This window comes from Zalophus californianus, chromosome 10 (assembly GCF_009762305.2).
Source record: "Zalophus californianus isolate mZalCal1 chromosome 10, mZalCal1.pri.v2, whole genome shotgun sequence".
In the NCBI taxonomy this organism is placed as follows: domain Eukaryota; kingdom Metazoa; phylum Chordata; class Mammalia; order Carnivora; family Otariidae; genus Zalophus; species Zalophus californianus.
Genome location: NC_045604.1, coordinates 40845000 through 40870974, shown reverse-complemented (window position 1 = coordinate 40870974; position 25975 = coordinate 40845000). Strand labels below are relative to the sequence as shown.

The window sequence follows — 25975 nt, the reverse complement described above, 5'->3', positions numbered from 1 at the left end:
GCTCTCTCTCGAAACGCCCACTCACCAAATTTCCCCTCCCTCTCCCCCCGACAAGGGTGGCTATGGAAAAGGACTGGAAGGTTACATCGGAACCATAACTCTCAGCCGGGGGCTTCTGGCCTCTGAGAGTTAGAGGAAATGGAAGTGGCTTTGGTAGCAACATCCGTAGGACAGAGGGAACCGAAATGAAACCGAGCCTGAAGTGTTTCCCTGTCCCGCCAGCACCCAACTCGCCACCCCCCTCCCCGTGAAGGCCTGAGAAAGTGGCAATTCGGAGCCCCTGAGGTCGATGCCCAGGGATGCGCAGAGCACCCGGCTCAGGTCGCTCCGCCAGACCGCCTTTCCAACCCTCCCGCCTCGGGTTGAGGCGGACCCCGCGTGGGGGCGCCAGGCCACCCGCGCCGCCGAGCCACCCGAGCCCGGGCGGGGATGAGCTGGGCGGGGATGAGCTGCGCGGGGACGCACGCCCGCCCGGCACGCGCACACACTCCGCTTGCGCCCGCGCGCTGCGCTCGTTTTCCGGCTCACGGCTGAGACTGTTACCTCCGGCGGCCTCACCTTCAGAGGAATGAGAGTCCCGTAACCCTCTCCTGGTCGTAACCGGAGACGGGTGGAGCAGGGACTGGTGTGACTGCTGCTGTTGCTGCTGCTGCAGGCGGGTAGTCCTTCGTGTGTTCATCTCCTCGGCCCCCTGGAGTCGCGGCTGCCTCCGCTGCCGAGACCGAAGGTAGTAGGCGCTTTCTCTCACTTCCTCTTTCGCAGAATCAGGCCGGAACTCTTCTAGCGGGACTCGTCTTCTCGCCGGGGACTTTTCTTTGGCCACTCGGGGCTCGAAGTCGCCGTACACTTCTGGCGGCTTTTCTGAGAACCTCACTTCCCGCCGGCCGTGACGCGACGGCGAAGGAGTTCCGTACGCAGGCGCGTCACTGCCGCCGCCATTTTGAGGGGCGAGCCGGAGCTTTCCCTCCCGTATGGGGGCCCGGGGTGTGACGTACATCCCCCATCCTTCCCTCCCCGGCTCCGCCCGCCGCCCGTCCCCCGCCATAGTTGTTGACGTAGCTTGAGTCGATCGCGAGGGTGGTTTTGGGGTCCTTAGATTCTCCTGCCGTTGGTGGCGACGACTCTTCGGGGTATTGGGCGGTGGTCGTGGCGGTCAGGGAGGCAGTTGAGAGTCGCCGGGGCCACCGCCTGCGTCGTCGCTGCTGTGCTGCAAACCGGCCTCTGGGCCCATGGTGTGTCCTGAGGGCTGTGGGAGAGGCAGTGCCTCTGCCGGGTCAGCTGTTGCGGGTCACTCCCGCCTCTTGGCTGAAGGCACCAAAGAGGAGGAGAAGAGGGAGGACGACGTCGCTGTCCTTGGCCTTGGGGGAAGGAGGGAGGGAGGGGACGACGGAGAAGAGACAACTGGCTAGGCAGACTGCCTTTTCTAAACCCAGCTGCTCGTGGCAACTGTTGCCCGGACGCAGGAGGCGCCGGTCCTGGCCCCCGGTTCCGAGGCTCTTGAAAAGGCCGAGCCAAAGTTGGGTGGAGAAGTTTCTGTCCTCGCCCCCAGGCTGTTGCGCAGTTTTCCTGGAACCTTTTTGACCGACTGCTAGCTTAGCCATGCCTTTCTAAGTGTTTCTAGTAGGAGTGATGGTTTAAAGATACTTCTGCAAGTGCCATCTTTTCTTGGAAAAATTTTTAGTTTTAAGCCCCTTATGAAGGCAGCCAGTTTTAGTTTTTAAATCGCCGGTTGAGAGTGCAAAATCGTATCTACAGACACGGGTGGATTTACATTTGCAGAATTTATGCAGTCTTATTCCTGGCTTTCGTATAAAAACTCTATTCCAGTAGCACTGTTCAGAAACCTTATTAGGGCTGTGTTACGGACTTTGAGAAATAAGCGAATACTTTGATTAAATAAGAGCAATGTAATTTTAACTTGTGATCCATTATTTTGATTTTGGGTATGATTTGATCTACTAAATTTTACTTAGGGTTTCCTGCCTTTAATTTACCGAGTAAGAAAACATGGTAGGGCGCCTGGGTGGCTCAGATGGTTAAGCATTGGCCTTCGGCTCAGGTCATGACCCCACGGTCCTGGAATCGAGTTTGTTCCGCATCGGGCTCCCTGCTCCTTGGGGAGCCTGCTTCTCTCTCTCTGCCCCTCCCCCCTGTCTCATGAATAAATAAATAAAATCTTTAAAAAACAAAATAGGGTAAGAGCTATTTGTTTCACCTCTCTATACCATATTTACAGATGTGGTTAATTGCAGTTATTTAGCCAGATTAAACATGGAGAAGGTTAATATTTGGGAGAAAGATTAATATTTACCTCAAACATACACACTTTTTTTTTTTAAAGATTTTATTTATTTGACAGAGACACAGCGAGAGAGGGAACACAAGCAGGGGGGAGTGGGAGAGGGAGAAGCAGGCTTCCCGCTGAGCAGGGAGCACTATATGGGGCTTGATCCCAGCAGTCTGGGATCATGACTTGAGCCCATGGCAGACGCTTTAAGGACTGAGCCACCCAGGCGCCCCCACGCTTGTCTTCTTGAAGGGCTTTCTAGAATTGAATTTAGTCAGTAGATTTAAGAAATTGTAATTTTGGGAACCAATTACAATGAATGATTCTGAAAACTCTGAAGATGTTTATTTCAGGTATTTTAAATCACCTTAGAATGTTTTTCAGCGACTCATTTGCTTAAACTGGACAAAAATTTCAATTTAATGAAATCTTCAGGTGTATTGTTTTCACTAATAGTTCATAAATTTGGCCGCAGACACAATTACATGCTTTAGAGTCACCCAGATTTTAGCCTGTCAGGAGCTTAGTTTTGTTTATAATATACAACATAGCCAGAGAAACTGGAGGAAGAGTGACAAAGGAGATGCTACTAATTTTTTAATCTTTCATTTTAAGGGAAAATTAAAAGCGTATTCTCCTTTGCCAGCTCGGGTTAAATGATACAGTGTTTGGGAAATTTGTGGGACTTAATTCTTCTCTGATAAAATACTGAAAAGATTGATACTTGGTAATACCAGGCTTTGATTTTATTTAAGTAATGATTTCTCTATAAGGTGCCTATTATATTGCTCATTATTAACATAATAGAAGTTTCATAGTGTAATTATTACAGAATATAAAACTATAGTATTAATATACAAAGTTCGTATTATGAACATTAATGCATATTTAAGTACCTCTTTAAAACATTTACCAGTACAGTTTATTTTTTTTTTAAGATTTTTTATTTATTTATTTGACAGAGAGAGACATGATGAGAGAGGGAACACAAGCAGGGGGAGCGGGAGAGGGAGAAGCAGGCTTCCCACCGAGCAGGGAGCCCGATGCGGGGCTCGATCCCAGGACTTTGGGATCATGACCTGAGCTGAAGGCAGATGCTTAATGACTGAACCGCCCACGTGCCCCACCAGTACAGTTCCTATGTAGAAACTTGGACACAGACTTTTAAACTTAGGTTTGGGGACATATTAAAAAAAGAAAGGACAAGAGGTTCTGTATATTACTGAACAATCAGAGAAGATGATCTTCATGTTACTGAATAATCAGTACTGTGTTATACAAAATCCTTGTAAAGGCTTAGGAAAGAAACTAATGGCTTTGGCTTTCCAAAAAATTCAGGAATCTTAAAATCAGAGGCGCATGGTAACTTTAACGTTAACACATGTATTTGCTTAGGATTTTCCCTCTTTAGGTAATAAGAATATATATTCTTGTGTATATACGTGTCTCCCACACCTAGCAACCTTACAAATAACAACTTTCGTTACTAACTGTGAGGTAAAGCTAAACTCTTGTCAAACCCGATTTTCTGCTGTAGATGTTTTCCAAACTACAAGGGTGGCCCAAAAGAGGTGACATTAGAGGCAGTAGATTCATAGCCAATAGTAGAAGGGACTTGCTGGGTCACCAATACCAAGAAGGGGCATGAGCTCTGGATGTTAGACAGTTACCTCAGGAATTTGAAATATATAGAGGAATTCAGTGGATCACAAGAGAAGACAGGTAAGAGAAGAAATGATTATAACAAGGAATTTAATTCATACATTTATCAAACATCTGTGTTGCCACAGCATAGATGTTCGATAAATGTATGGATTAAATTAATGTGTATTCTTTACCCTTAGGGAATTTGCCATTTATTAGGGGAAAGATACACACAAAAAATTATAATTCAGATTAAATAACTGGCATCAATTTATATACCTAGCTGTTATCCCTAGGTCTAGAAATCTAGTGTTGTTGACAGTGGATTTCTAAAGCAGCTATTCTAAAGGAAACATTTTATTTTAAAATAAAGTAATTTTTGTACATGAGTTTGTTTAGGGTAAGCACAAATCCATTTATTTACTTAGAAAGCATCTATCAATTCTTTGTGCATACTCACATTTCTGGTCAGGTAGGGAAAGAACTTTATATCTTAGTAGAAAGGCAACATTGTTATTAATAAGTTAAAGATAATTAAAATATTAAGAGAAAGTAAAGAAATAGTAGCTAACTCCATTTATTCCCCATTCTCACAAGTGATAGGAAAAATATTTTAAAGACTGTTAATACAAATGAAAGCGTCTAGCTAGAAATGTTATACTGAAATTTTAAAAAGTTAAATTCGACAAAGTGGGATATATTCTTCCACTTATTCTTTGTTGAATTAGAAATTGCAGTCAATTATTAAGCAGCATCTAGGAGTGTTCCCAAATTCTGTGATTTCTGCAGAAAGAATGAGAAGATGAAGGCACCAAAAATCATCACTACATGAAGAATCATTAACCAAATAAATGTTTGAGCTTCTGCTATGTACTAGACAAACCCTGTTCTATGTGCTGAGGATATAGCAGTGAAAGAATACAACCAAAATACAACCCTCCTTGCCTTGGAATTTACATTCTATGGGAGTCAGATAAAATCAAAGTAAGTAAAATAGTGTATTGGTCAGAAATGTTATGGAAAAAATGAGGAAAGGAAAAGTGAGCTTTAAGAGGGATTTCTTCTGTGTTGTTTTGTGTTGGTGTTGGTCAGGAACAGGAATTTTAGACTTACTTCATTGCCCATGACCGATCATGTGTTCTAGGGTAAATTCCTTGCCCTTTCTCAGTCTTCACATTTATAGAATTAATCAAAATAAGAGCTATTTTTTATTCATCATTTACTACTATCGTTTAGCAGATACCCTTACCTTCATTAATCAGCACGTTTACTCACAATAACCTTATGAGGTATGTAAGAGCCTTGTTCCCATTTGACGCAAGCAAACTGAGGTTTGGATTAAGCAACTCGTTTGGGGGGGACACACCTAGTAAAAGTAGAGGCTGAGTTTCAAGTCACGTCTGACTGGTGTTTGCTATTACTGGGTAGTGCCCCTCACTGAGTTGGTTCCACGGGTTGTTCCAGCCTGTAAATTTGTAAGTGCTAGAGTTGGTGGTTGTCTTGCAAAAGTGCGTGCCTTCCTGTGGATCTGCAGGGGCACTGGACGCCGGCGGTTCTGTTGCGCGTACTCACCACGCCCCCCGCCCGGGCTCTGGATGGGGAGTAGAGGGAGGGGGGTGCGCACTAGGAAGGAAGAGGGGTGGGCCGACTACCAGTCCCAGCATTCCGCGGGCTCCTCCCCTCCCCACGGAGGTCGTATCACGTGGACAGGGACTGGGACGACATTCTGCTCGGCTGCGTCCGAGGAGGGGTGCAGTCCGCGTCGTGGAGCAGAAAGAACACCCGAAGGGCTTCCCTGACGTTGACAGTTGACGGTTTAAGACCCTGCTAGAATTTGTAAGTAGATAAAATGTATATACAACTTTTCCATGTGCTAATATTTTCTCAGATATCTTCTTTGGAAAGATTTTTCCAAAATGATTCCTCCCCACCCCCACCTCCCTACCGCAGAAAACCTTAAACGGAGCAGTTTGGGGGCATATTTTTGTTTTGGAGTAAAAGAAGAGAAATCAAATCCTGTAAACATTAAACAGATTAAGGTGGGAATAAATGTTTGGTTTGGACTTCGAGACAAGAAGCTCAAAATATAAACGGGAAATTGGCTAGTGCAGGTGGCGATTACTCCCTTTACCTGCGTGCCTAACAGGATCTCGTTATTCGTTTTTATCCTTATAAAATAGTACTCTCCCTCCACCTTTTTTAGCCTTAATGGTGCTAAAAGGGCTAAGTTTGAAGTTTTGGTAAGACCCTACAATTATTACTTTGTTTACTTATTCTATATATATTCTCAGTTGCATTTCATACCCGTTGTGAAAGTTTACCCCTTTTTCCTTCAAGAAAGTGTATAGTACTCTATCAGTAGTGCTTGTTAGACTTTGTACATAGGTACAGGAGTTTTCTTAATCTAATTTTACATACTGCTTTTGTTTCAGTTTTACCTGTCTCTAGGTTTTAGAACATTTTATTTTGGATCTGTATGAGAAATCCTTTACTTGTCTCTTTTTTTTTTTAATGAATTGGGGCTGTGGGGGGGGGGGCGGGGAAAAGAATTAGGGCCATGGAATCTATCCATTTGTATCAGTTTCACTTTTTAAAGCACATGATTAGCCTATACATGGCCAGTGGAAAATCATTTAATGAAAAAAGGAACTTCATGGTACAAGAACTAAGAATGTTCTTGGAAGTGCCTGTGTGGATTACAGCGGTTTGAAAACTGACATTTGCTATGGAAACTTTAAGTGAGATCCTCTCCTCAGTAATTTTTATTATGTTGAAGCAGAGTCCACAACTTGATTACCACTTTTACTGCTTGTTCATCACATAACGATGAGTGACTCACTTAAGCTCTGTTTCATTTATCTTCCTTACCAGCATAGAGAAAATACTGGCCCTAGAGTCGAGTAACTTACAAATTTAGCTAATAAGATTTGAGGATTTGGGGGTATTTTAATAATGTATTGTGTCTTGTATGTAATTTGTTTTTGCCCAAGAAGTTATTTTAAACTGTATACCATGGAAATCCACGTTTCTCTGAAGTGCCACTTAAATTTCCTGAAGGGAAGTTTGTTCAGAGAAGCCTTACCTGCTTTCTGTTTCTCATTTTGTATATGGAATTTAATTGTGTTAAGGGGCGCCTGGGTGGCTCAGTTGTTGAGGGTCAGCCTTCGGCTCAGGTCATGATCCCAGGGTCCTGGGATTGAGCCCCACATCGGACTCCCTGCTCAGCGGGGAACCTGCTTCTCCCTCTCCCACTCCCCCTGCTTGTGTTCCCTCTTCTCGCTGTCTCTCTCTCTGTCAAATAAATAAATAAAATCTTAAAAAAAAAAATTTGTGTTAAAATTTTGTTAGTATTCAACGTCTTATGGCTACTATTGTGTCCCAGAAGACTTAAGTCCACGTAGTGAACATACTTTAAGTTTTACACAGCAAATCAAGCTTTTTGTGAATAAAGGTGATGGCCTCAACATTGGTCATGAGTATAGAGTTTGGAGTCAGAGCTGAGTTTGAATTCCTGTTGTCACTCTGTGACTTGGGCAGTTTGCTGTATTGCTCTGAGCTCCTTTTCTCATCTGCAAAGTGGAGAGTCACAGGGTTATTTGGAGTATTAAATAGGACAGTTTAAGGACTCAGTAGATGGGAACTGTTAATACTAATTGGGCGACTTTCCTCTTTGCTAATACTAAAGAAGTTGGTCCATGATTTTGATAATCAAAATAGAAAGGAAGAAAATTCACCTATAATTTCAACAGATCAAATTTTTTTTAAATATACTCGTTTAGCCCTTGACTATAGGTATACATAATGTAAATGTAATAACCTTTTTGCAAAAAGTAAAAAATTTAAAAGATTGGTTTTTTAATTTCTGAGAGTTTTGTTTTAACTATATAAATAGAGTTGTCTGGGTCTGCCTTTATTCTGATCTATTAGTGAAGAAACAGCAGAACTTTCCTTTAGCACAGTTTCCACTTGCTCTCCCCATTCCAAAAAATAAAACCTCTAGTGGCACTGTTATTTAGTAATTCAAATAATAATAGTTTTTGAGGGCTTCTTTTGTGCCCTCATAGTGGCAAATGTAGCATGTTATCTCTTTAACCCTCACAATGCCTCTTATCTAGGTAGTGTTATTCCTTTTTGTGGTAAAGAAAATGAAGGCATAGAGATGATTTCACCAACAACTGCTCAGGCCCAGGTAGTCTGACTTCAGAGGACAGTGCTGCAAGAGATTTATCTTTGCAGCTTCAGCGTATGGTTGTTAAGTCATATATGTAGGCAGGAATTGATCCTGGAGGCTGACTTACAACTTTTTTGTATAAAAGTATAACAGTATCTGTAACTACTGTAACCACTTCAAAAAATTTTTATAGGAAAATAGTAAGAATAGGGAAGTACTGACTCTTTGAACAGATGAGGCGTTCACCTATAGTTTTATTAGTTGTGTCAGTGAAAGTATGATTTATTATATACAAGATGAGTTATTAGAGTAAGTTTTCTTTTTTTATTAAACATAGGGTCTACAGTGAAGGAAAACTTCTTCAAAGCAGTGTTTCTCAAACTTTATAGTGAAGCCTTAAAATCATTTGACAAATCTTTTTGTTGTTAATTCTTTTATTTTTTTATTGTTGATCACCATACATTACATCATTAGTTTTTGATGTAGTGTTCCATGATTCATTGTTTGTGCATAACGCCCTGTGCTCCACGCAGAACGTGCCCTCTTTAATACCCATCACTAGGCTAACCCATCTCCCACCCCCCTCCCCTCTAGAACCCTCAGTTTGTTTTTCACAGTCCATCGTCTCTCATGGTTCATTTCCCCCTCCGATTTCCCTCCCTTCATTCTTCCCCTCTTGCTATCTTCTTTTTTTTTCCTTAACATATATTGCATTATTTGTTTCAGAGGTACAGATCTGTGATTCATCAGTCTTGCACACTTCAGAGTGCTCACCATAGCACATACCCTCCCCAATGTCTATCACGCAGCCACCCCATCCCTCCCACCCCCCCACCACTCCAGCAACCCTCAGTTTGTTGCCTGAGATTAAGAATTCCTCATATCACTGAGGGATTTGACAAATCTCTTAAAACATAGCCTGCGCCAGCCTCTCAAAAGATTCTGGTTAAAGGAGGTCTGGGATCGGGCCCAAGAATTTGCATCTCTAATATGCTCCAAGATGATGCTAATAATTTCCAGCTAATGAGTGTAGTAAGAAGACAGATATTAGCAGTGGCTCTCTAGATTGTTAGTTTGACAGTGAAACTTTGGTAAAGCACTGTCCTTTGCTAAAAGGACTGAGGATATTTTTTGAAACATAGTTGACTCCAGAGCTGAAGCAGGGAGCCTGGAACATCTGTAGTGCTTGAAATGAATGAAATGCTCAAAAAAGTTTAGGGGCTTGTTGAAAGGACACAGGAACCAATTTGAAGGAGCTTCTAATGGCCAAAGTTGGAACAATTTGAGCAACAAGATGAGTAATGGTAGTATTGGATATTAAGGCATGGATCAAAGTATCAATGTTGAATGGATATAGTCGAATAAACAAATGGAAGAAGGGACAACTCTTACTGAAGAAGTCCGGTGAATGAATGAAAAGCAGGAAGTAGAAAATCATCAGACACACAGCACTGTAGTAATTATTGCAGACAAAATCTACCTGTAATGCTAGCGGATAGAAATTTGAGGAAAATCAGGATATTTACGTGGTTTGAAAATATCTCTCCTAAGATAATTGTTAGTTGCAAAGCAAAAATAGTAACTTGGCAGTGGAGATACTGTATTAACCCAGTGATTGAAGTTAACATGACCTGTAGTAGGACATGGACATCATGAACTCAGTTATATGCCGTTAGAAGGATACAACATCATTTCTGTGGTGTTACTCTTGCCAAAAATGCAATCTGTTTATCTTTCTGATCATGAGGAAACATACAAACCCAAAGTGATCATTCTACAAAATAAGTGACCATTTTTTTCAGAAGTGTCAAGGTCACAAAGACTAAGTAAGTTCACAAAAGACAAAAGAAACTGTAAAGACTAAGAGACTGTCAACAGTTTAGAGATTCAGGAGAATTAACAACTAAATGCAATATGAGATCCCAGATTGGATCTGGAACAGAAAAAGGACATTAATGGAGAAACTGGTGAAATTTGAAGTCTGTAGTTTAGCTAACTGATTTGTACCAATGTTTCTTTTTTTTTTAAGATTTTATTTATGAGAGAAAATACTGGCATACTATTTTTTTTTTTTTAAAGATTTTACTTATTTGACAGAGACATAACGAGAGAAGGAACACAAGCAGAGGGAGCGGGAGAGGGAGAAGCAGGCTTCCCGCTGCGGGGGCTCGATCCCAGGACCCCGGGACCATGACCTGAGCCATAGGCAGACACTTAATGACTGAGCCACCCAGGAACCCCAATACTGGCATATTATGACAATAAATATGAGGCAGAGGAGGGGGCAAGACTTAGAAACTTAGTTTTAAATACAGATATAAATAGCTGTGTATTAATCTTAAAGGTTTTACTGCTGGTGTTCGAAATTGAAACTGTAGATAGACTTTGAACCATGACTTTAGTCCATTAGAGCAAGGTCAATTGAAGTGTACGAATAAATGTCTAAAGCAGTTGTTCCCTTTTAGGGTATGCTAGCAGTCCACACATACACCTGCTTTGTCTGTTCCTGGAGTGAGAGGGGAACATTCAGCAGCTGTTTTCCTAACTCAGGATCATTTTTTTTGTTTGGCTCATGTGTTCTTCATAAGAGGGAACAGTGTATGTGGTAAGTTGTGCTGAAGATTGTTATCCATATGTCTTCTCTAACTGATTGCAAGACTACCGAAATTAGAAATAGTTCCTCACAAAATAGTCTGAAGACTTTCTAAGGAGCGTTTATTTTCATAATATATTTTTAACAAAATTATCTTAGATTATGTGAATTTAAAAAGAAGGTTCCTGTTTATCCCCATGCTCCTTAATTTCCTGTCATATAAATTCCAAACTACTTACAAAATATGAAACGTGAATGGTTTGACTTTGTGTATGAAACTTATAAGAGAAATTGTCTCGTATAAAAAATAGATATTTTTGATTATTGGTTAATCTTAGAATATAATACTCCATGGAGGAAAATAATTAAAATGGGAACTCACAGTTTAAAGCATTTATATTTTTTCTGTGCATCTGTCTTCTGATTTTATATATTATATGAGGAGTTAGCAGAGGCTGAATTCTAAGGGATATGTTTGCCTGGAGAAGTCACCCCAATCCTGACTCAGTCTGAGACTTATATTATCCTACCATAAAAAAGAGAATTTTTGTTTGTCAAAGGCGGTTTTGAGCTTGCTTACTAACATCCATTCAGGAAATAGCAAAGAATGAAATAGAATTAGGATATTTAGAGAAGATAATTATTTAATATGTATTAAACTGCCATTATTAGTAGATACAAATTTCAGTGGATTAGTTGCATTTTCATTTTGCAGTTAAAGGGCTATTTTCTAAATTTTCTCCTAAGTTTCAGGAAGAATCTTAAATTTACTGTAGTTCTTACACATAAAAAAACTTGATTTATGTTACCTTTTGTAAAGCATTTGTGCAGTAGAGAAACTCTTTAAACTTCGGTTTTTACCCACTTGGCAGGTTAAAAGGTTTGAAAACCTTGCTTTTTCGTGTGGGCCTTCCAGAATTTCCTAGGAACTCTGCATACAGTCTTTTAATATCTATCTGAAGGCCTTCAGCCTTTACCCAAAGCATCGCTTCCAATCTGGATTCCCTGGACATCTGGAAGTCCTGTAAGATTTTTCTTTATGTATCCAAAGTACTTGGCATTGAGCCAACTACTCAATGGCTCAATGGTACTACCAACTAAATAGTTGGTTTCCTCAGTAACGTAAACAGTTATGTTTAATAATCAATAGGGAAATGGTGGTTCTCAAGGTATTTTCAGCATTTCTACAAGCCTAACAGTAATCATATATTTACTATAAATCAACTGCTTTTAATGTAAGCTGACAACGACTTGAGGAAAGAAACAAATCCAGAATACCTAAATCTTTCCAACTTTATGATAGAGGCATTTTGAATATTTATCTGTAATTTACTGAAAATTTCTAAACCGGGTCTAGTAACAATAATTATCTTCTTTCTTAGAAGTTTTGATTGGCAGATTGACATTGGCAGACGTCTGATAATAAAAATGAGAAAATGAAATTATTACAAGAACGCTGTTTGTTTAGACATCCTTCCAAAATGAGATCTGAGGAGGGGTGTGCTGGGATAAAAATTATATTTGGTAGTAAAATGATTAGGAACCATTAACAACCTAATGGTTTTGGGGAGTCTAAAAGTATTCTCTTTCCAGAAAAAAGCACAACTGTACATAAAAAATCTCAATGTAATTTCAGGGGATTCAGGACTCCCTAAACCTATCTTAGATCTTTTTCTGTGGTTGTGGAAAGTTGTGGTAGGTGATTTTTTCCACCCCCACCTCAGTATATACACACCACTGAAGAGTAGCGAACAGCTTGTGAAGGGGCTTTTTAAAGCTTAACTGTTGCTGTTTCAAAAAGGCGGTATCTTTAGTAGCTTAAGAGTACAGGCTCTGGAACCAGTCTGCCTGGATTCAGATACTGATTTCTCTGCAGTGACCTGTGACCTTTGCAAGTTGCTCAACCTCTCTGTTTCCTTAACTATAAAATTGATTATTGTAAGGATTGCATGAGTTAATATATGTAAAGTGCTTAGAACGGGTAGTGGTACTTGGTGTTAGTTACTGTTAGTAAGCATAATTATCTCACAGACAAAGGATTACTGTGGAATACCTGGCCATGTGAGGTTCTCTGGGCTACAGCTTACTTGGAGGAAGGATTCCTTTTTCTAATTTAGCACAAAGGCGCCATGTGAAATAAAATCCTTGTACACAGATGCAGGCCTTGATGGGAATATGCCTAGATAAACTTCCTTTTCCATACCAGCATTAGGTAGGCTTCTCTTATTTTATTTTATTTTTTTTAAGATTTTATTTATTAGAGTGAGAGAGCGAACAAGCATGCACAAGCAGGGGGAACAGCAGGCAGAGGCAGAGGGAGAAGGAGGCTCCCCGAGGAGCAGGGAGCCTGATGCGGGACTCGATCCGAGGGCCCTGGGATCATGACCTGAGCCAAAGGCAGATGCTTGACCGACTGAACCACCCAGGCGCCCCAGGCTTCTTTGATTTCTATGAAGAGATAGTTGCTTACAATTTTATGAGAAAAACAAAGATCTATATCCTTCTTTTAAAAAAAAAAAAAAAGATTGTATTTATTTATTTTGAGAGAGAGAGGGAGGGAGCACAGCCAGGGGAGTGGGAGAGGGAGAAGCAGGCTCCCCGCTGAGCAGGAAGCTGAGCAGGAAGCGCAATGCGGGGCTCCATCCCAGGACCCCGGGATCATGACCTGAGCCGAAGGCAGACGCTTAACGACTGAGTCACCCAGGTGTCCCGATCTATATCTTCTGTAGTCTCTTTTTTCCTCCATATACTAGTCACCCTCTGGGCAAAGTAACTGCTGCTGCTCCTCTTGGCCACAATGTGGAATTTTGGTTTTGCTAAACCTCTTTTTCTAGACCATTGCTATTTCCACTCTACTCTTTTTTAAAATTATAACATATTGAATAGAGATTTTGTAAGCTGTTAGGACTTTAGGATACAGTGAACCTTGTACCTCCACTGAGTTAAAAAAAAATTTTGTTTTTTTAGATTTTTTAAATTTAAATTCAGTTAACTAACTTAGTGTATTATTAGTTTCAGAGGTAGAGTTTAGTGATTCATCAGTCTTATATAACACCTAGTGCTCATTGTATTGTGTGCCCTCCTAAATGTCCATCACCCAGTTACCCCATCAGCCCACCTCCCAAAATTATCATCTTTGAAATAGTTTGTATGCCTTCCCCAATCATATCCCCTTTCTTCTCCCATCAAAGGTAATGATCATCCTTGTGCTTTTCCTTCTTTTCTTTATAGTTTTATTGAATATTCCTAAATAATATATTAAAGCTCTGCATAAATGGAGACTATAAGTGTGTGTGTGGAAGGAGATGTTCTACTTTTTATTTTTTTAGCTTAATATTCTTGAGTTTCTTCTGTGTCTGTATGTGCAATATTCCATTTACAGCCATAATGACAGGTTTTTCCCCACCACTGTAGTAAAGCAAATATCTCAGTAAAGGGAGTCAAGTCAATTTTTTGGTTTCCAGTGCATAAAAGCTATATTTACACTATACTATAGTGCATTAATCGTGCAATAGCATTATGTTTTTTAAAAATGTATATACCCTAATTAAAAAATAACTTATTGCTAAAAAAAATGCTAACCATTATTTGGGCTTTTAGTGAGTCATAATCTTTTTGCTGGTAGAGGGTCTTAGCTCGATGTTGATGGCTGCTGATGGCTGGGATGGCTGTGGCAATTTCCTAAAATAAGACAAGGGTGAAGTTTGCTGCATCAATTGAGCCTTCCTTTCATGAATGATTTCTCTGTAGCATGTGATCCTGTTTGATAGCATTTTACCCACAGTAGAACTTCATTTAAAATTGGAGTCAATCCTGTTAAACCCTGCCACTGCTTTATCAACAAAGTTATAGAATACTCTCATTTTTTGTTGTCATTTCAACAGTCTTCACAACATCTTCACCAGGAATAGATTCCATCTCAAGAAACTACTTTCTTTGCTCATCCATAAGAACCAATTCCACATCATTTAGGTTTTATTATGAAATTACAGCAATTTACTCAAATCTTCAGGTTTGACTCCTAATTCTGGTTCTCTGGCGATTTCCACCACATCGGCAGTTACTTGCTCCACTGAAGTCTTGAAACCTCTCAGTCATCTATAAAGATTGGAATCAGTTTCTTCCAGAATCCTGTTAATGTTGATTTCGGCCTTTTCCCGTGAATCAGGAATGTTCTTTTTTTTTTTTTTTTTTTTTTAGTTTTATTTATTTGAGAGAGTGAGAAAGAGAGCACAAGAGGGGGTAGGATCAGAGGGAGAAGCAGACTCCCCGCCGAGCAGGGAGCCAGATGCGGGACTCGATCCTACCTGAGCTGAAGGCAGTCGCCTAACGAACTGAGCCACCCAGGCACCCTCAGGAATGTTCTTAATAGCATCTAAAATGGTGAATCATTTCCAGAAAGTTTTCAATTTACTTAGCCCAGATCCATCAGAGGAATCATTCTCTATGGCAGTCATAGCCATATTTCTGAAATAATAAGACTTAAAAGTCTAAATTACTCCTTGATTCGTGGGCTGCAGAATGGGCATTGGGTTAGCAGGCACAAAAGCAACATTAATCTCATTATACATCTCCCTCAGAGCCCTTGGGTAACCAGATGCATTGTCAAGGAGCAGTAATATTTTGAAAGAAATCTCTCTTTGAGCAATAGGTCTCAACAGTGGGCTTAAAATACTCAGTAAACCATGTTGTAAACAGATGTGCTGTCATTCAGGGTTGGTTTTTCCATTTAGAGAGCACAGGCAGAGTAGATTTAGCATCATTCTTAAGGACCCTAGGATTTTTGGAATGGTCAGTGTGCAGTAACAAGAGTCGGCCTGTCCTTTGAAGCCAGGCATTGATTTCTCCTCTCTAGCTCTGAAAGTCCCAGATGGCATCTTCTTCCAATAGAAGGCTGCTTTAATCTACATTGTAAATCTGCTGTTAGTGTAACCACCTTCATTAAGGAAGTTAGCTGGATCTTCCGGATAACTTGCTGCAGCTTCTCCATCAACACTTGCTGCTTCACCTTGCACTGTTATGTTATGGAGACAGCTTCTTTCTTTAACCTCATGAACCCACCTCTGCTGGCTTCAGACTTCTGCTGCTGCTTCCTCACATCTCTCAGACTGCATAGAATTCAAGAGAGTGAGGATTTTGCTCTGGATTAGGCTTAGGCTTAAGGGAATGTCGTGGCTGGTTTGATCTTCATTCCAGACCATTTAAACTTTCTCCATATCAGCAGTAAGGCTGTTTCACTTTGTTATCATTTGTGTGTTCACTGGAGCAGCATTTTTAATTTCCCTCAAGAACTTTTCCTTCACATTCACAACTAAGCTGTTTGGTGCAAGAGGCCTTGTTTTCAGCCTGTCAGCTTTGGACATGCTTTTCGCACTAAGCATAATCATTTCTAGCTTTTGATTTAAAGTGAGAGGCGTGCAGCCCTTCCTCTCACTTGAATATTTAGGGACCGTTGTGGGGTTATTAATTCGCCTGATTTCAATATTGTTTTGTCTCCGAATAGGGAGGCCCGAGGAGAGGCCGAGAGATGGAGGAACAGCCAGTCAGTGGGGCAGTCAGAACACACACAACATTCATCAAGTTCACTGTCTTATATGGGCACGGTCTTGGACACCCTAAAACAGTAACAGTCGTAACATCAAAGATCACTGATCATAGATTACCATGGCAAATATAATTAATAATGGCAAAGTTTGAAATATTGTGAGAATTTCCAAAATGTAACATAGAGACACAAAGTGAGCAAATGCTGTTGGAAAAATGGTGCCGACAGACTTGCTTGATGCAGGGTTGCCACAAACCTTCAGTTTCTAAAAATGCAGTATCTGAGAAGCATAGTAAAGTGCAATAAAACGAGGTATGCCTGTACCTCGATTTATTTATCCATTTTACTGTTCATGGCCATTTTGGCTGTTTTGTTATTGCACGCAGTACTACCATGAATGTTTTCATTCATGTGTTTAAGCACAAATTGCAAATTTTCTAGGGTATATACTTAAGAGTGGAATTACTGAGTTGTAGGAAACGCACATCTTCAGCTTTACTAGGTAATGCCAAATTAATTCCAAAAGTGGTTGTACTAATTTATGCTTCTATGGTATAAGGATTCAAATTATTTTTTTGTTCTTTTTATGTTTATTGGGCATGTACAGCAGTAAATACAAAAAACCTTGTTCTCAAGGAGTGTATATTTTCATAGAAACAAATAGCTAGAATATTTAATATATCAAAATGGAAAATATAAAGCAAGGAGAAGGGGATGTTATCTTGGCTGCTGTTGGATCCATATGGGGATTAGAGATTAAGGCAATGAAGTACAACCAGGAAGCCCTGGGCTTCGTTTAGTGGTCACCATAAACAGAGCTACAGGTATGATGAGATTGGCCGGTCCTGATTCTTTCAAGCCATTAATGGTAGTGAAGCTATGAGTGGGGCAGGGGGGGCAGTGGAGTTTGAGAATCGTGCTGGGAGCATTTTCAGGAGGCCCTCTTTACTCATTTATTAGTGGTAAGGCTAAGGAATGAGCGAGGAGGCTGGTGGATAAGTAATCTTATTCTGAGCACTTAGTGCTTTGGGGTCCCCTTTTGACTCTTGCCCATGGTGATTTAGAGGACCAGGGGAGGGGCTCTCTTGTCTGAAACATAAGGAACACTAAAGTTCTCTTAATTCAGGAATACTTGGAGCTCTAATGCTTTGTTGACTGTTGAAATTGGAGAAATGAAGGTTGGGGGAGGGTGGACTTACTCTGAGTATTTGGAGCTTTAGGGCTCTGACACTGCCAATGGAGATGTGGAATCCTGGGGGTGGTGGGGTGGTTTTGCCTAGAGTATATACAACCCCAATTGTCAAACTTGTTAATTTTTGCCATGAAATAGTATCTTGTTGTGATTTAATTGCATAGCCCCTTTTCACTCTAAAAACCCAAAATTCTTTATCTTTTCAATGTTATCCTTGCCATATAACTTTACTATTAACTTTTATGTTGAACCCCATGGTTGTGTGGGTTTTATTCATTGTCTGTTCCATGTACTAAACATGCAAGATTTCCCAGTTCAGTAACTGAAACTTTTGTGGTGCCTCTTGTCAGTAGACCCTCAGGGAAATCCGTTATGCCCTGTATTGTCACTACAAAGGTTATTGAGTCAGGAACCCTGCCATACCATCTGTTAACTTTGCCTGAGGAGCTGAGTTGGTAGCCCACACCTGTACATTGTTACCTAACCTAAGAAAATACTTCAGTGTACCTTCACTGACCTGTCTACCCTCATCCTGGGCTCTCATCAAAATAGGAGCCCTGTGTTGTGGCACTGTCAGAGGCTCTTCGGTTACCTTTTAAACTTGCCATTTTAAAATCTGAGAATCACAGCTACTGTTGACAGTCTGTAAGGAAAATGTTTTGTCTGACCACAACTAAGGCTGTCACTCCTCTGCTTTTCAGGCCAAATCTTTATACAGTTTTAGCACTCACGCCTTCCCCAGTGTCTCTACGTGCTCTCACAGGATCAAGCCTCAGAATTCACAAAAAGAACACTGGAGAAAAGCAAGGTATATGTCGTATTGTGGTATGTAGCACTCCCTAGGTGGCTATGCAGTTGTTGATACATCCTAGGACCCCACCTTTTTTACTTGTTATGTTCAGTGTCGTGAAGGAGTATAAAAATGATAGTATCTGCAAATTCCAACTGATTTCTAAATGTTTTCCAAGAATTGCTCGGGACTGTTGCTCAAGACTATACCTTACTTGCTTTCTTAAATTTGTAATGTGCATAAACCTATAAAGATAGATGTGGGTAATGAGACATGCCCTCTTGGTTTCTTTTTCAGCCTTCAAAAGGATTTCCTCCCAACTTCCTAGAGTTAGCTATTAAGAATATTTCCTGATGATTTTGTAAGCATTTTCCTGGATGGATTAAAGTCTGTTATAGAAAAGCAGTCACCATTGTTAAGGTTATCCCACACATTACAGGAATACCATATATGGTACCCATTTCACAGAAAAGATACACGAGAAATCTCAAGAGTTTTACTAGATTAAACATGATGATACACACTTTACTAGTACTAGAGGGCAGAAGGAGTTAGAAAAAAGAAACATAATCCTAAAAATATTAAGCTAGTACAAAAATTTTTTTAAAGATTTTGTTTGAGAGGGAGAGGGAGAAACAGATTCTCCGCTGAGCAGGGTTTCTGACATGGGGCTCGATCCTAGGACCCTGGGATCATGATCTGAGCTGAAGGCAGAGGCTTAACCTCCTGAGCCATCCAGGCATCCCAAGCTAGTACGAATCTTAAGTGAACCAAAACCCTTCCTAGTGCCCAAAATAAGCATAAGAATAACTCCCAGTGGATAAATTGGTGTGGATCCCCTATGAAATTGTCATAAAGAGACCCACAAGACAATTTTCATCCACCTTGACTGGCCCAAATGATTTCCAAGTGCATGTTTCTAATATTGTGAGCAACTCAAAGCCTATATGAGTCGTCTGAAGTTTTATCATTTACAGGTGTGTGAAGCATTCCCAGACGCTTCAACCAACTCAGCATCAACTGCTTCTCTCTGACTGGGTCCTGATTAAGGTCCTGCCAAGAAAGACTTCATTGGATCCACGCTCAAGAGGACTCTGCTAGGTTTTCCTGACCCCCTACATTGCTGTAAAGTGCCAAGGCCTTAAGACTTGGGTACGTGTATTACAACGGCAAGTGCCAGCGCCCACAAAAGACCCATTGGACCTGTCAGCTCCTTTTGTTTCACCAAGCAGACATAATAACTTACCAGCAAAGCAGAGTAAGCCAAGTGCCTCTGCATGACACCACCAGCTGATAACACACAAGAGAAAATAACCAATTTAGACTAGAGCCCTATCTTTTCTTGAGAAGCTGGGATTTGAAGGAGCTATTCTGAGATCTGTGCTGCTAGTGAGTGACTGATAACATTATAGACTGGATCGGTCCCTGAGTTCAGAGACTTGAGTTGCAATTGAGTGAAAAATAGACAACGAAATCTTGAAGAATTGCACGGAGGTGCAAGCCAAATTTAACTCTGGTCGCCAAGTATTGTTGGTTGGACTGAGAAATTGCTAAACCAGACCTGTAATAGGACTGGTTATTTGGGTATCTCTCTTTGTCATTGTTGCCTTTTACTGTTACATTGCTTTCTGTGTTATCTCTCTAAGCCCAGATGTTCTCAGATAATTCACATTGCCCGGACTGTGGACAACAGTGGTTCCCTAGTTTAGAACTAGGCCATTGGTTGTACCAAACTGAACTTGTTGAAAATGAGTGTTACCAAGTATTCTTAGACCGTATTAACAGAGCGGATTATTGCCCTGAGTGTTACCCTGATAATCCTGCTAATAGAAGCCTTGTTCTTCCTTGGTCTTTCCCACTTGAGTGGGCGCCCCAAAATCTTACTAGATGGACCTTTGAAAAAGCTTGCCACCCGTTTCTTCTGGGTCCTCCACTGGTTAGAAAAAGGATACATGACTCTAGAGTAGCTGGCTTTAACCCTGCATTGCAGTTAATCTTGACCAGAACAGACAAAACCTTGAACAAAAAACTTGGCCAAAACAAATAACTTCTTAAGCAGTCAAAATCATGGAGACTCTAGAGTTTGTACTAGTAGCTCAAGGAAGACTGGGAAAATGACTCCTTTTCTAAATCTGATCTGGACTGTCACTACTTTGGGGAATTGCTTAAATTGTTGGATCTGCTCCCATCGGCTACACATATTTTGTTCAGCATGAATTTAATCAGTATTCCAGTCAGACTGTTAATCTAGAACCAGTCTAATCTACGTTCCCTATGTTTGGGAATTAGCTTACCCATCCTAAAAAGCTCCACAGCCTTATTATGGATGTATGACAGGATAGTCCTGGAGTAGAGGCCCTGTACTGTGTGTACCATAATGATACTTTTAGTGATAACTTTTGTGGGAAAGCATCTTTGTAGCTGGATTATAGATTATTCCAGTAAACAGCTAGATATTTTAATAAGAAACTGCATTGTTCTCCATTCCACCTCTTATACATTAACCAGTGGTAATATCTACATAGGATACACACAAACATGCAGAAATGCCACTGTCTTTACTTACTGACTCTACATAGCAAAGGCTATCCTGTTTTTGTGGTGACTGAACTTTGAATGTCCTCCTCTGGAAATGGAAAAGTACTTATACTATGGGATAGGTGACAGAAGGAGTTATCAAGCTTGACTCCATAGACACTCTGAGGAAGCATCTTTTCTGAGAACTAAGAATGTCTTGCTGGGCATTGACCACATTCTGGCCTTCACCTGTTGATGAGAATCATGGAACTAGAGTATAGGAGAAACTTAGAAAAATTTGCTGAAAACATCTCAGAGGCCATTGAACAATTTTTAAATTCCACTTAAGATACTAGATAATCCAGTGCTTGTGTAGCAGCTGAACAATGTTCCTAAGGTCCCAGGCTCTTTCTCTTCTTCTCCACCGGGATCCTTATCGTGGTGGCTTTTTGTCCTCATAGTTGTTTCTTCAGTGAGTATAGTGTGGCTGTTACTGTTCCAGACATTTCATTCCCAATCAAAGGCTGGAAATACGAAGCAAAAGCTTTTTCCTTTCAAGTCTGTGTCTTTTATTTGGGGAAAAAGGTCTTTCTCAAAAGGCCCTCACAGATTTCTCCTTATATCTCATTAGAATGTACTGGTTCACAAGCCTGGGAAGCCCAGCAGAGGGGAAGGGGGTTAGCAGTGCCTGGGTAGGGCCCATTGTCTCCCCTAATAAAATCATGGCTCTTTTAGGAAGGGAGAAGGGAGGAATGAATAGCTGTTGGTATGCAACAAATCATGCCTGCCACAAGTTGTGAAACCTAAAGTTATTTGTTCGTCTGTATAAAGGATGTACCCCAGAGACCTACCCTGTGTCTGCCTTATGTCTGTCACAATGGAAGTTCTCTCCTGTTACATTGCTGAATAAACTGTGTGGACTGCTAAATTGAATGAAGACTAGTTAGTTTATCATTGACCCTTGGTTAAGAACTCCTTTACTGTCCTAAAGCTCTTTCTACAAAGTGAAAATTTGCTTAGAGCTATTGCTTTTGATCACTACTATTGGTCCCTAAATTTTTTCAAGCGCATATTGACAAACACTCTACATACATGCAATTTTAAGTATCAGCCAAGTGTTTTAACCAAAGATTGTTTTAACCAGTCTCTCCTTTAAATAGTTAAGAAAAAGTAAATGGATTTGTACTGTTGATTTTCAAATCAGTACCTGGATGAGCTTGTCAGAACATGCACATTTCTTGATCTCAGAGAAATTTTGATTCCTTAGGTTGCTCACAGGCCCCGGGAATCTGCATTTCTAAGTAGTGGTGCAGGAGATTCTTAGGCAGGTGCTCTGTGGATACTTTGAGAAGTACAATAGCAGCACCTCCATGGTGTTTAATTACCTGGCTTCAAAGGATGGGAAATGAGTACTCATAATACCGCAAGGTAGTGATAGTTATTGTCCTTTGCTAGTGCCGTATAAAGAGGTTTTATGTCAGACTGCAGGTAGGTCACTGTGGATATTTCAGATTATAACTCAGTCACATTTTTCTCATTACAATAATCAGGACTGTTGTAGTTCTGTGTGGTGTCATTATAAGCTTCGTAAGTATATGGGCAGGAGAAAGGAATCAAAAATATTAACTCAAATATTACATTAAGAATACTTTCCCTTCAGACATGGTTATATTATCACATACCTTTTACATGGTCAGCTCTCAGAAATAACATGTGGCAGAGTTCATAAAATTGAGCAAAGAAGAAAATTTAGAGAACTTTGTAGCTCTTCAGCTTAAGTCTTAATATGATTTTACTTGGCTTAAAATATTCTAGAATGCTCCAGTTCATAATTATGAACAGTGAATTATAAAGCATAAATATATTCCTAAAATTAAGTCTCACAACAAATGATCTGGAGGGTTATCCCCTATTTTAGATTATGTGAGCCACATTAATCATCTTTATACTGTGGCAGAGTTGATACTATTATATATATTGGTGGCCATTTTTAAAATGATTGTCAAAACTACTTCCAGTTATTTTATGGCAGACCTGGGAGTGGAAGGTTAAGAGACACATGCTTAAGTAGCCTGGGAAGAAAATAATCTGCTAAAGAAGAGGCTATCTTGGGTTGGGGGTGACTGAGTTATGATTCATCTCTAAGTGATAGGAGGAGAAACAAGCCCAGGCAGGCAGGCAGGCATAAAAGAATTCCATGGAATCCAAAGAGTATGTGGCAATCAGCATGATACACTTATCTGTAAAGCGAGATCTGTAAGACTGTTTCTTCAGTCTTCCCTGACAGCCCTGGATTCTCCATGGAATCCTGAGAACACAGCTTGAAAACTGCTTATTATACAGGAAAAATAATGGCGTTGCAGCCAGCTGACCTGGGTTTGTCATCAAATTTTGGTACTATTAAATGACTTTGGGCATTTTAACCTCTCTCTATCCAGTTTCTTTATCTGTCACAAAGGTAGTGCAGTAATAACCTACCTCATCCTGTGTGGGGTTTGAATGTGATAACGTGCCAATCATATGGCACACATTAAGTCTTTAGGACTAGAAAAGGTACAGGAGAACGAGGCAGGAATAAGAGTTTAGTTTTAGGGGATTAAAGCCAATTGTTAGAGCTTGATGCTGAATTATCGAAAACTTAAGTCCCCTCCAATGAAGGACCAGATTAATCTTGGTACTGAGGTTGAGTCTGTAATTGAGTCAAATGGTCTTACGTTTAAAGATTAAGAAATCTACAGGGATGGATGACCCCAAGCAGTTCCTTGTCACATTTTTTAGGCCCATTTACAGTCATAATGGTGGTAGGTGTAATTGCTGTGGGATTTACTATCTCACCTGAGACTTTCCACAACACCAAACTAAGCAGTTTGAGAAAAGTTGAAGGTTAGGTTATGTGTAGATTCAACCAGGTCATATGTGCTAGAGTCACAATTGAAAACTACATACAGGTCGCTTTGTAGTATGTTTACTATAGGTGGTTTTTTTGTTTTTGTTTTTTTTAGTGTCATGGTTAAAAGCTTGGGTCCCACAGTCAGATTGAGTTCCGATCCTGACTCTGCCTTTACTAGTTGTGTGTTTTTGAGTAAGGTTCTTAACCTCTTGTGTATGTCAGTTTCCTTGTCTGTAAACTAGTAAGAATATTAATGGTTCAGACATAAGACGATTGTGAAGATTAAATGAGTTAATACATAAAGTGCTTTGGATGCTGCTTGGCATAAACAAGGCAATAAATGTTACCTATTATTTTTGTTGTGTATGTTTTGTATGTTGTCTCTACAGCAGAATTATAAATTGTTTGAGGGCCAAGATATCTGCTTTTTATCCCTAGAGCCGAAATTGACACCATTCACTAAAATAAAAGTGTTTAAAAATAGAAAAAAGATATATGTACTTCTTGGGCTCTGACTGCCATACATTTGTCATGATGGCATTTATATCTAAATTACCATCTTGGATTGACTGATTCTCTTTTGTCCTTACTGCTAAACTTCTGATTCCCTCCCTCTCTCTCTCTCTTTTTTTAATTCACCACTTAGGGGTGCGTGGGTGGCTCAGTTGGTTCAGCGTCTGACTCTTGGTTTTGGCTTAGGTCACGATCTCGGAGTCGTGAGATCAAGCCCCACGTTGGGATTCTCTCTCTCCCTCCCCCACTTATGCTTACTCATGCTCACTCTTGCTCTCCCTCTTTCTAAAATAAATAAATAAATAAATAAAATCCTTAAAAAAAAACTATCACTTAGTGTTGCAGATTCCAGTGTTTCCTGGTACCTGCCCCTTCTCTCTTCCCCAGGTCTCCATCTCCTCCCTCCCTCCTGCCCGGTCCCCATGTGAGACCAGAGGTTGTCAGGATGAGTAGAGGTTGGGTGAAGTCCTGCTGTTCTAGCCCTGATTTTGTTCTCACGGACAGCATTTTTGTGTCCTGTCTCCTCCCAGCTGGTTGTGACAAAATGCATGGGAGGCTGTGGTTGGAGTGTGCCTCTGTAACAGAAATGCATTGCTTGTGAGCTCAAAAGAGTTAGCATTTCAGGCCCCTGCCTTTTGATTCTTACTTTTCCTCACAGAGGCTGATACCTTTTATTGCTCATTTAAAAAAGTATTAACTACATCAAACATATAGAAAAGTCCAGAGAATAACATTCACCAGGTACCCAGATCTAAAATATGTCAACATTTTGCTACATTTGCTTCAGGTTTTTTTTTTCTTTAAGATACTTGACAGAGTTGGAACCCATTCTTGTCATCCTCTTCTGTCCTTCCGTCAGCAGAAGCAAGCACCAAATGGAAGTTTATGTGTATCCTTTCTGCTCATGTGTTTAATTTTTTTTATATGTATTTAAACAATGGGACAGAGCAATAAAAGAATTGACTGCTTTCAAAATGTTATTAGTAACATATCAGTAACATTTGTACATAAAAATGTAATATGCACCAATTTGTAGACTTGATGACACTTATGACACTTCATTTTGTATGTTGGGAGTCTGCTAAACTGGGTTGTATTGCTGCCGTGCAAAGGTCTGGGAGCGTACCAGTGAATGAACACATACCAAGTTGTCAAAGCATTACCATTGGTACAGTGAGATGGAACAGAAAGGATGCATCTTAAAAGAGCACAAGGCAATCACATCAGCAGAGGAGGTAGGCAGGCAAATTTGTGTCCCTATTTAGGAAAGTCCCAGGATGTGGAAATGAAGGAAGGCATCCCTCAGAGTATCATCTGTTGCATTCTCTGAAAAGGGAGAATAAAACTTTATTGCTTTATCCTGTTTAAGCCCTCATATAGAGTAAACTTAAAATGATACAAGGGAAGTGCAAATAGCTGCCAGTGATGAAGCTGTGTTTTACTGAAGTGGCAAAATGAATCTTAACCTCCATAAATGGGCTTGTAAGGGATTTGCTGAAAGTAAATACCTTTTGTGCCATATGAAGCACGTGGGTCTTCATCAGTTCCTTTTTGCAAAAGATACCATCAAAGGGATCTTTTTTTGGACATGATTATGGAACGGTTATTCCTACAGTTGCAAAACGTCTCCAGCGTTCCCATTTTCCATCAGGATGAGGCTCTGCCTCACTTCCATTAATCAGTCCAGAGATTCCTAATGTACACACTTCCTCCTATGGATTGGACACTGCTCAAAAGGTTGACCTGCTTCGGGAATAGTGGCCTCAAGATCTCCCAGCTGCCCCACCATGTGACTTCTTGTGAGGATGTGTCAAGAACCTCCGTGTTTATACC

The 25975-nt window shown here is 40.5% G+C and overlaps 3 protein-coding genes across 6 annotated transcripts in view; 2 read left to right on the top strand and 1 right to left on the bottom strand.

Annotated features, from left to right (window-relative positions):
• Nucleotides 1-1689, bottom strand: part of TOR1AIP1 (torsin 1A interacting protein 1) — a 40011-nt gene extending 38322 nt beyond the window's left edge. The window contains exon 1 of one of the 2 annotated variants that reach the window (XM_027612710.2): nucleotides 559-1689. In XM_027612710.2, the coding sequence (XP_027468511.2) occupies nucleotides 559-1045 (487 nt within the window). In that variant the 5' untranslated portion in view covers nucleotides 1046-1689. The remainder of the gene's footprint in view (nucleotides 1-558) is intronic. The other variant, XM_027612709.2, reaches the window with a different exon arrangement.
• Nucleotides 616-25975, top strand: part of LOC113933047 (torsin-1A-interacting protein 2-like) — a 40540-nt gene continuing 15180 nt past the window's right edge. The window contains exons 1-3 of one of the 3 annotated variants that reach the window (XM_027612711.2): nucleotides 5734-5767; nucleotides 18134-18240; nucleotides 19200-19374. The gene's annotated coding sequence lies outside the window, so the exon portion shown is untranslated. Of the gene's footprint in view, nucleotides 728-5650; nucleotides 5768-18133; nucleotides 18241-19199; nucleotides 19375-25975 lie in introns of those variants that run through there. The other 2 variants (XM_027612714.2, XM_027612712.2) reach the window with 2 other exon arrangements.
• LOC113933048 (torsin-1A-interacting protein 2) lies at nucleotides 19368-23982 on the top strand. Its single transcript, XM_027612716.2, has one exon. The coding sequence runs from the start codon at nucleotides 19874-19876 to the stop codon at nucleotides 20267-20269; it is 396 nt and encodes a 131-aa protein (XP_027468517.1). The 5' UTR covers nucleotides 19368-19873; the 3' UTR covers nucleotides 20270-23982.

What these genes read in the sequence shown, in the direction of transcription:
- LOC113933048 (XM_027612716.2), top strand. Translation starts at nt 19,874, where the DNA reads ATGTTCTCAGATAATTCACATTGCCCGGACTGTGGACAACAGTGGTTC.